The following is a 10,936-nucleotide window of genomic DNA, read 5'->3' on the forward strand; positions in this document are numbered from 1 at the left end:
CCACAGCACCTCCCTCAAATCAGGCTCCATCCAGTACAGAATTCTCAGAACCAACGCAGGGAACCCCCAGAATAGTCTTCTCAGGACAGGACTCCCCAAAACATGGTTCCTCCCTCTCTCCAATAACCAAGTCAACATTGAACCTGGACAGAGATCAAAAGTGGGGTAGTTCTTGCCCCGTGCTCAGCGTGTCCCCGTGCTCAGCGTGTCCCCTAAGGTGAGCTCTCAGGGTGTCCCCTAAGGTGAGCTCTCAGGGTGTCCCCTAAGGTGAGCTCTCAGGGTGTCCCCTAAGGTGAGCTCTGGTTCCCCTTGCTTCTAAGGTTCATTGTTTATCCATGAATCCAGGAAGGCTCATGGCCTCCTATCACACAGAACTTGAGAGAGAGATCAGTCAGCAGTGGTTATGGTGAGGACCCGCTGTCCAGGACTGCTAGCCCCTGGAAACGGAATACGACGCAAACAGGGTGGAGTCAAAGACAGGGAAAGATGGGGCTCTCTGGAAACAGGTGCTCTGGCTTGCACATACCACACTACGCATCCCTGTCAAGCCCTGTCAGCATCCCCAGCTACTGTGTGAAGGAAGACACCCACCTACCCTACTGCCGCCTCTTCCCCTAAACACTATCCTCTCGTGCCTCAATAGGAGTTTACTAGCTACTTCCAAAGACACGATGAGGTCCTAACCGAGCTGGAAAAGGCCACAAAACACTGTAAAAAGCTGGAGGCCGTCTACAAAGAGTTTGAGCTCCAGAAGGTCTGCTACCTGCCTCTCAATACATTCCTGCTGAAGCCAGTCCAGAGGCTAGTCCACTACCGTCAGCTGCTGAGCCGGCTGTGCGCTCATTACTCACCCGGGCACCGAGACTATGCCAACTGCCATGGTGAGTGTACACTGGGCCTTGATACCCTGAGGGCTAAGCAGCAATAGTTAGGGCTGGAAAGCATAGAGTACACTGGCTCTACCCCAGAAGGACTGACAACCGCAGTGGTCAGGACAGGCCATTGGCGTTCCCTCTTCTCAGCTGCTGCAGGGACTGGGTTCCAGGCTGTCCTGGTTCAGCCAGGCTGTCCTGGCTCAGCCAGGCTCTCCTGGTTCAGGACCTATCTTTCTGTTCCCCAGGCATAGTCCTTCTCAGGCCTTGATACCTACATGGGGTGGGCTACTGTGACCAAGGTGACCTCCTGCCATCAGGACTTAGAGCTGCCACAAGGGCACTGGGGACTGGGGAGTATCCTAGCATGATCTGTTTCTTGTGGTTGTTTCTGTCCTGGAAGCCTTGACTCTAAAACTTACCAAACATTTTAGCCAAGTGGCCTATTGGAAGTTTCTGACACATGTAAACGATCATTTTTTTATTTGTTAAAGTGACAAAAAGAATAAAGTTTAAATCTACAAATAGAACTTGTAGTTATAGCATAAATTTACTACAGGAGGTTTCTCTCTACAAGTCATTGAAATTGTCATTAAGTATATAATTAGCTGGGAGTGGTGGTCCATGGATGTAATCCTAGCTACTTAGGAGGTTGAGGCAGCAGGATCATTGGAGTCCAGGCAGCAGGGTCCCTGGAGTCCCCTGGAGCTGCAATTGCAGGGAGCTGTGAGCTGACATGTGAGTGCTGGGAACTGAACCCAGGTCCTCTGTAGGACGCCACTGCTCCCAGGCTAGCAGGCACAGAACCAAGGCAAAGCAGATACTCAGAACCTGCAGACCGTAGCTGCACATGGCTCAGCTTCAGACTGTGACACCACCACCCAGGTTCTTCCTGATGTTTTCAGTGTTGTGTGCATATCATTTGTAAAGAATATGTTCATGGCTTGTCAAGGATGATGATGTTGCTATGTGTTCCCTCCTGATTCGCTCTTGTCTCTGAAAGCTCCAAACAACCTATAGGAACACTGCTCTTCAGGGACTCTAGGCACCCTGGCAGAGTGGGTATTAGCCCGGCCTGGAGACCAGACCGTGTCAAGCTGGTCCTGATAAAATGGGGAGCAGGGAGCTAGAGAGATGGCTCAGTGGTTAAAAGCACTTTCCCTTGGAGAAGACCCAAGTTTGGCTCCTAACATCTGTGTTCAGGTGGCTCACAATCTCCATTAACCCCAGATCCAGAGGATCCAGTGCCCTTGTCTACACTGTAAGGGTTTCTGCACTCAGATTTGCCCATAATCACAAATCACAAGTGCGCACGTGCACGCGCTCGCACACACACACACACACACATACACACACACACACACACACACACACACACACACACACAGACAACTCAATTGAAACTAAAACTTCCTTTAAGAAAGGAGAGCAGTCCCTGTAAGTGGTTCAGACAGGAGTCAGGTCACTGCACTGTGGGCAGCACAGGACAGGAAGGACTAGGCAGGTAGATGTTGGCAGCTAGCATGGCCTGCTCCAAGCTGGTGTCTGATTCTGTGTTTATCTTAGTGAGTTTCCTTCTGGCTTATTGACCTCTTACATTTGCTTCAACTATAGGTGAGCATCTCTCACAAGAAAGAAGTAAATTTCTTCAAATATTTAAGGCATAATGATCTTATCTCCTTAAAGAACGAATAGTACAAGCCGGGCCTGGCGGAGCATGCTTTTAATCCCAGCACTCTGGAGGCTCAGGCACGAGGATCTCTGAGTTTGAGGCCAACCTTGTCTACAAAGAAAGTTCCAGAATAGCCAGGGCTTACACAGAAACCCTGTCTCAAGAAACAACAAACAAAACTAAAGCAGGAAAGAAGTACTAGAGCTTTGCGCTCTGTACACAGCCTGCTCTCCTCTTGCTGGCCCATGTCGGCTGGCAGTCCACTTGGTTCAACAAAGCCAAAGTTTCCAGGGTGTCCGCAGGGGGCTGCACTCAACTGCCAAAGCCCTGCCAGGACTCTGAAGTGCCTCAGATTGAAGCCTCCCTATAGAGTCCTGGCTCTTTCACGAGGTAGGCAGAGGCTGTCTTGTTCACGGGTCTAAACTGAGGGACTTGTCCATACAGAGGCACTGAAGGCCATCACAGAAGTGACCACTGAGCTCCAACAAAGCCTCACCCGGCTGGAAAACCTCCAGAAGCTGACAGAGCTACAGCGAGACCTGGTCGGTATAGAAAACCTCATTGCTCCTGGAAGGGTAAGTCATACTTAGGGAAGAACTTATGCCTGTTGTCTTTAATTGAATTGTATTAATGTTGTCTAAAACTCACCTTTTAATATTACACAATCTGTGGTCCTTAGTGAACTCACCAAGTTATGTAGTCATCATTAATTAGGAACATTTTCATCGCCTTAAAAAGAAATGCCCAGGCTGGAGAGATGGCTCAGCGGTTAAGAACACTGACTGTACTTCCGAAGGTACTGAGTTCAATTCCCAGCAACCACACGGTGGCTCTCAGCCACCTGTAATGAGATCTGACACCCTCTTCTGGTGCGTCTGAAGACAGCAGCAGTGTACTTAGACATAGTAATAAAGTAAATCTCTCTTTTTTTTTTAAACTCCCAGGGGGTTGGAAAGATGGCTCAGTGGTTAAGAGTACTAACTGCTCTTCCAGAGGTTCTGAGTTCAAATCCCAGCAACCACATGGTAGCTCACAACCATCTGTAATGGGATCTGATGCCCTCTTCTGGTGTGTCTGAAGACAGTTACAGTGTACTCACATATATAAAGTGCATATTCCTTCTGGAAGGAAGGAAGGAAGAAAGGTAGGAAGGAAGGAAGGAAGGTAGGAAGGAAGGAAGGAAGGAAGGAAGAGAGGGAGGGAGAGAGGGGGAGGGAGGGAGGAAGAAAGAAAGAAAGCCAGCCTAGGACTCAATAGTAGTAGTCAGTGCCCATTCTGGTAAATACAGTGTGGGAGAGCCACCCCCATAAGGTTCCGGAAGACTAAAGGAAACGCATGTGCAGTAGCAGGAATGGTGGTTCACATCTGTAATCCCAGTACTTGGGGCTGAGGCAAGAAGACCTTGAGGTTGAGACCAGTTTAGCTGCATTCTGAGACTCCATCTCAGAAGTCTGGAATGAAAACAACCAAACAATGCTTGTAATGTTTCCTCCCTCTCTCAGCTGTCTTTTTACCCTCCTAGGTTATGTCACTTATAATATGAAAACTTTAATTTTAATGACATTGAAGTTATCTGTACTTGTCTGTACCCTAGGTGTCATCTACAAGAAGATAGTTCCTAACCTGAGATTTTGTCCTATTTATTTTTCTTCTAATAGTTTTGCTTTTTGTTTTGTTTCTTTTTTTTTTCCCCCTTTGGCGGGGACTCATGTAACCCAGGCTGGCCTCAAATTCACTGTGTATTTAAGAATGACCTTGAACTTGTAGTCTTTCTGTCCTCCTGCCTCCACCTCCTGAGTGAGGGATTACAGGTGTGCATCCTAACACCTGGTCTATCTACGCAGTGCCGGGAATAAAACGCAGGCTTTGTGTATAGTGGGCAAGCACCACATAAGCCACATACCCAGGCCTCTCTCCCAGTTAGTCCAGTGTTATTTCTTTGCACATGGATATCAGGCTGTCCTGGCACATCTGTAGAATGGTCTCATCCTCCTTATAAAAAATAAAAATCCCTATAGATATGTGGGCTTCTTTCTGGACTTGCAGTTTTGTTCCAAGGGTTGGCGTGTCTCTTGGCTGTACACTGGCACCAGATGGTATGTCAGCGAGCATGTAAAGCCTTTCTGTGCCTTCCTTGGCATAGGCAGGGCTGCACCCACCCTGGCTTCTGTCACTTTGTTCCTATTGGCACATTTCCTCTAACTTTTTTATTTTATTTGGGGACAGGGTCTCATTGTGTAGCCCTGGCTGACCTAGAACTCACTGTGTAGCCCAGGCTGGCCATGAACTTAGAGATCCACAAGCCTCTGCCTCCGGAGTGCAGGTGCTAAAGGCACGCACCACCATAGGTAGCTCCTTGACATTCTAAGCCTGTGTAGCATTAGGTTCTTGTTCGCTATTCAAGACTCCAGTGCAAGGTAGCTAGCTCTAACCACCCAGTAATGTTTATGGAGACTTTCCCCTTCCCATGCCTGCTTCTGCCCAGCCTTTCCCACGGCAGAACTCAGACGGACACTTCCTTAGTCTCGCAAATGTCTCTCCATTAGATTGTACCTCTTGGTATCCTTGTCCCGGGGCAGATAGATGACTGGGACTGAGTTGGTACCAGGATAGGCCTTGGGTAACTAGAGGTACTACTAAAGGTAGGGTGACTCATACAAAGGACTGGCGAGATGGCTCAGCGGGGAGAAGTGCTTTGTGTATGTCTGGTTTGATTCTTGGGTCCCAGAGTGGTAGGCGAACACCAGACCTGATGGATAGTTTCTGTCCTCCGAACATACACTAGAACATGTACATATGAGCAAGCAAGCTAGAGGCTGCTGGAGGCTGGCCACCATGACCTTTTGGCCCAGCTAGCACACATCTGCTGCATGGGCCCTAATTGTCATGGCCCTAATTGTCTTTCAGGAGTTCATCCGTGAGGGCTGTCTTCACAAGCTCACAAAGAAGGGCCTGCAGCAGCGCATGTTTTTCCTGGTATGTTTCTGACTAGCCCTCCAAATTCATCTCCAGTCTGGGGAGGAATCAGTGGCTGTAGTTTTGTCAGGAGTGTGGTACCCCTGCCTACCACCTTAGCCCTAAGAAAAGTCATCCTAGATGCCAGCTCACAGTCACATGGGGACTCAGGAAGGGCAGGAAGCAGCTGCTTTGCCTGCCCTGGCCCATTTGGTCCTATCCCACATTCTGGGAGGACATGCAGAGCCATCATCAAGATGGCTTATAGAAATGTGCTGGTGGCCCAGTGACAACCAGGGGAGTCTTGATGCTAACCTAAGAACATGGGAACATGACCATGTGTGCTCATCTTCCTAGGCTTTCTTTCCAAGTGCCCCAGACCTGCTCCATGCAGGCAAGACGAGCCAGACTCCTGCACTAGCCAGAGCTCCTGGATGCTCCTACTAGCTAGGCCAGACTAGAAGGACTGGTGGCTGCCCCCCCCCCCCACAATTCTGCTGGCTCATGTGGCTACTACATACATCTGGTCAAAAAGGATCAATGAGTAATTTTTTTCCAGCAATCTCCAGTAACATAGTAAAAACATAATGGCCATCTACAATTCATCAGAGTCTAACTATACTTACATTGAAACTCTGTCCCTTGTTTGTACAGTTCACTTATCTAAAAGGCTTCCACTCTCCCAGTTCTCAGATATGTTGCTGTATACGAGCAAAAGTGTCCCAGGGACCAGTCATTTCCGGATCCGTGGCTCCCTTCCACTCCGTGGCATGCTGGTGAGTGCCGTAGGCTTACTTGAGATTTCTCTTTTAGGTACTGGGCTGGACTTCTGCCCCATCTCTCACATACAGTGGCAAGTCTGTGGGATTTTTTCAGTGGTGAGCAGGCCACATATTAAGGGAATCTTGGATTTTTCTTATCTGCCTCAATTCCTCAAGGCCATTGTTCTTCCTGAACTCCAGACTGCACCATATTCAGCCAATGGACAGCCTTCTAGGTTGCGTGGGCCCTCTAGACTCTAGCCATGGCCTCCTTGAGCATCGGACAGTATGCTTACTTTCTCCACAATTTGGAATCAGTTTTGGTAGTCAGCTGTTTCATATGCTATGTAGTTTAAGGATCTCATCCATGGACATCTGTCCCATGGACAGACACAATGCCTGTGTTCACTGGACTGTGCTTGAGTCAAAGCTGCTGGGAGCCTTCTGAATACCCTGATTTATACCCACAAGGATGTCAGAAATGGATAACCATTGGACCTTAATGTTATCCAGTTGATCTACTTTGCCTTTGGGAGTGAATGAAAACCCTGGTTAAGGGCTGTAGAGACGGCACAGTAGTTTAGGAGTGCTCACTGCTCTTCCAGATGACACAGGTTCAATTCCCAGCACTCATGTCAGGCAGCTCAAAACTGCCTATAACTCAGGAGCCGAGGGACTTAATGCCCTCTATGGGTACCCTCACACAAACACACACAAACACACACATGGATAAAAATAAATCTTTAAAAAACAAAAGAAGGGCTGGAGAAGGCTCAGCACTTGGTCCCCAGCACACACACGGCAGCTAACAACTGTGCCGCGCCGATCACCCTGACCATCAGGGAAGAAAGACTAGCACACCAGTTCCTTCCAGCAACAGTTTACTCATGAGTTCGTAGTTACATCATAGTAAAAGGTGTGCCCCCGAATGGTCTGTGAGTGCTGCTTAAATACCCTTCGTAAGACTGCCCATGAGCCCATACCACGTCTTGCGCTATCATTGGCTACAGAGTCATGACAAAAGATCAGACCACTGGCAGGTGCAACCCTCTTGCCAAATAAGGACTTGTTTACTCCTTAGCAGAAGAACGGCAGGCGCCATCTTTAAGGCGCAGCAGCGCTCCACAAACAACCATCTGTAACTCTAATTCCAGGGGATCCAACACCTCTTCCTGTCTCTATAGGCACTGCATGCATGGGAGGCAGATATACATGCAGGCACACGTCCATACACATAAAAAGAAAGAAATCACAAATTTCAGAAACAAAATTAAAACCCATTTAAAGTCACAGAGAGGGGCTGGCAAGATGGCTCAGCGGGTAAGAGTACTGACTGCTCTTCTGAAGGTCCTGAGTTCAAATCCCAGCAACCACATGGTGACTCACAACCACCCATAATGAGATCTAACGCCCTCTTCTGGTGTGTCTGAATACAGCTACAGTGTACTTATGTATAATAAGAAATAAATCTTCGGGCCTGAGAGAGCGGGGTTGACGGGAGCAAGTGGGGCCGACCCAAGTGAGCAGAGGTCCTAAAATTCAATTCCTAACAACCACATGAAGGCTCATGACATCTGTATAGCTGCAGTGTACTCATATACATAAAATAAATAATCTTTAAAAAATAATAAAATAAAAATAAAGTCACAGAGAGTCAGGAAGATCTAGAGGCTGTCTTCCTTTCATGTAGAGCTTGGGGCCTGGCCTGAAACTTGTCCCAGAGACATCAAAGGCAAGGGCAGTGCAGCATGTGCTCCCATGGTCCCTGACAGTGCTGTGGCCATCTCCTCTCCCTTCACACTGCCCGTTGTGGTGGTGTCTACTGCTGCAGAAGCAAGCTAGGTTCCTTCTTACTGACTCTGTACGCCTCTGCTCAGCCTTGAAACAGATGTTTGTTAATACATGTCTCTACTTTGCTGAACTTAGCAAGGGGCCACATCTGGAAGACAACCCCATTGTTTGATGGTTTACTTTTTTTTTTTTTTTTTAAGGATTTATTTTATTTATGTGTGTATGTGTTTTGCCTACATATTTGAATTGAACTCAGGACTTCTGCCAGCCCACTCTCTCCGGTCCTGATAATTCACTGTAGCTGTCTTCAGACACACTAGAAGAGGGCGTCCGATCTCATTACAGGTGGTTGTGAGTCACCATGTGGTTGCTGGGATCTGAACTCAGGACCTTCAGAAGAACAGTCAATGAGTGCTCTTACCCGCTGAGCCATTCCACCAGCCCCCGATGGTTTACTTTTAAAATACTCATTCCTGTAGGAAAGCCCTGAAAATACAAGATAAATATCACCTTGACTCCAGCACTCCAGGTTTAGCTATGGTGACTTCTTTGCCAGTTAACACTTTCCACAAGCTGCTTTGTGAGCAGTACTGGTTTTTCTCAGAAATTCATCCTGCGCACTCCATTACATACTGGTGCAGTAGAGGAGACTGGTGACAAGCATGAAGCTTGTGTGCCTAATCTAACATTCCATTAGGCTAAGTATGGTCTTTTTAGAGTGTATACCACTGGAGAGATGGTTCAGTGGTTAAAAGCACTGACTGCTCTTCCAGAGGTCCTGAGTTCAGTTCCCAACAACCACATGATGGCTCACAACCACCTGCAATGGGGTCTGATGCCCTCTCGTGGTATGTGTTGCAGAGAGTAATGGTATACGCATACATAAATAAATAATTTTTTTAAAAAGTATATACCATATTTTTGGGCTTCTGTCTCTCAAACATCGTCAAGTCCGTTCTCACAGTGCTCCCACTGTGTAAAGCACATGTTGCTTTGAGTGTCTTTGCTCATCACTGTCCTGCAGGAACACCAGTCAGCTGCCTACATTGAGTTCTAAATGTGCATGTCAGTGGGGGTATGCATGAATGTGGAGGCCCATGGTCAACATTAGCTATCTTTGGAGTTGTTTTCCACCCTATTTTTTGGGACAGAGTCTCTTACTGAACCTACAACTCACCAATTTAGCTAATGGATAGCCCATGGACTCCGGGGCTCTGCCTGTCTGTCTCTATAGTGCCAGGATTACAGATGTCTATCATTACAGCCAGCTTTTTACGTGGGACTCGACGATCTGAACTGAGCCCTCTGCTCAGACCCAGGTCACAAATACTTTTTGTCAAGTAGTAATTACCTTTTTTAGTTTCTCTATAATTTGGTGGAACTTAAACTCCATCCTGTACAGGTGCCTTATTTTAGAATGCCCTCTGACATATGACATAACCATTTGTTGAAGGAATGACCACATATTGCTGTGACTGGCCCTTCTCACCTTTTCTTTGAGGGCTTTATTTAGCTCTTTTAGGCTAGGCATAAGATTGTATTGGCTTTTAAGTTTGGTGTTTTGACATGAGCTTCCTATGTAGCCCCAGCTGTTTTGGGACTGTGTAGACCAGGCTGGCCTCAAACTCACAGCCAATACCTGCCTCTGCTGATATTAAAGGCATGCGCTACCACACACAGTTCTAGTGGCACTTAAGTTTTATTTTTATTTGTTTCTATGTATGGATATATGCATATATTTAGTGGTGTCCTCGGACACCAGGAGGTATTGGATCCCCTGCAGCTGCAGTTACAGATGATTGGGAGCTGCCCAAGTCAGTACTAGGAGCCAACCTCAGTCCTGTGAAGAAACAGCAAGCACTTTCTTTCTCTCTGCTGAGCCATCCCCGTGTTTCATTTCTCAGTATGTCCAGCATTTGTTAGATGTAATTAGTTAAGGAGGTAACTTTTTCTCTACATATAGTCATTTCCCCATTATGTGTTGAATCCTTTATGTTACGTGACAACCTTCATCTTACACTAGGCTTACAGCAGTATCTTCCACTCTGCCAGTGTCATCCACACTAAAGATAGTTACTATGTAGGGGACTACATCCTACCCCATTCTTATTCCCCCTTTTAAAATTCTCTTTGCAGGGCCAGCAAGATAGCTCTGTAAATAAAGTATTTGATGTGCAAGCTTGACAACTCAAGTTGGGTCTCCTGAAGTCCATGAAAAGATGGAAGGAGATAACCATGCACCTGTATACACATATATCATATACATAAGGATACATTTTTTAAAAAATGCATTTAAGTATCCCAAGTAAACTTTGGAGTCATTTAGACAAATTCCATTCCAAAGCACCATTGGCATTTCAACTGAAATCACATGAAACATAAATATTAACTCGGGGAAAGACTAACAGACCACATTCTAACAAATGGTTAGCAAGATGTCAGAACTTTTCTGTTGAGAGGATAACTGTGATTTTTGTCCTGTGTGTTCTGTATGGGGAACTGTCCATTCTTTGCGGTCATCTGTAACTGGCAGTCATGGGGCTGTATAGTGTGCTTCCTTATCTAAACTATATTCAGAGAAGAGTAGCTAGCTCTTAGCTTGTGAGGAGCTTGATAATGTTAAAGCAGTTTCCTTATGTCACAGGGGTGAAAACTAAAAAATGTTGGCTTTCAGCAATGATGTTCCCAGTCTGTAAAGAAATGATCACTTTTGCTGACTTCAAATAGGATTGTTACTAAGCTTTGTAGTTTCAATCCTTGCATCTTTAAATCTACCTTGCTTGGTGCCAGGATACTTCCTGTATATGGTTTTAGGTTTGATTTGGTAATATTTTATCTAGGAATCACTCCATCAGATCAGTATGATTTATCTAGGAATCACTCCA

At 46.6% G+C, this 10,936-nt stretch overlaps 1 protein-coding gene across 1 annotated transcript in view; it reads left to right on the top strand.

Moving 5' to 3' along the window:
* Farp2 (FERM, ARH/RhoGEF and pleckstrin domain protein 2) overlaps nucleotides 1-10,936 on the top strand; it is a 108,056-nt gene that overhangs the window by 91,349 nt on the left and 5,771 nt on the right. The window contains exons 18-21 of the mRNA XM_031368499.1: nucleotides 644-881; nucleotides 2,989-3,119; nucleotides 5,452-5,520; nucleotides 6,186-6,275. Of these exons, the coding sequence (XP_031224359.1) occupies nucleotides 644-881; nucleotides 2,989-3,119; nucleotides 5,452-5,520; nucleotides 6,186-6,275 (528 nt within the window). The remainder of the gene's footprint in view (nucleotides 1-643; nucleotides 882-2,988; nucleotides 3,120-5,451; nucleotides 5,521-6,185; nucleotides 6,276-10,936) is intronic.

The sequence above is a fragment of the Mastomys coucha genome, unplaced genomic scaffold (genome assembly GCF_008632895.1).
Source record: "Mastomys coucha isolate ucsf_1 unplaced genomic scaffold, UCSF_Mcou_1 pScaffold14, whole genome shotgun sequence".
NCBI classification, from domain to species: domain Eukaryota; kingdom Metazoa; phylum Chordata; class Mammalia; order Rodentia; family Muridae; genus Mastomys; species Mastomys coucha.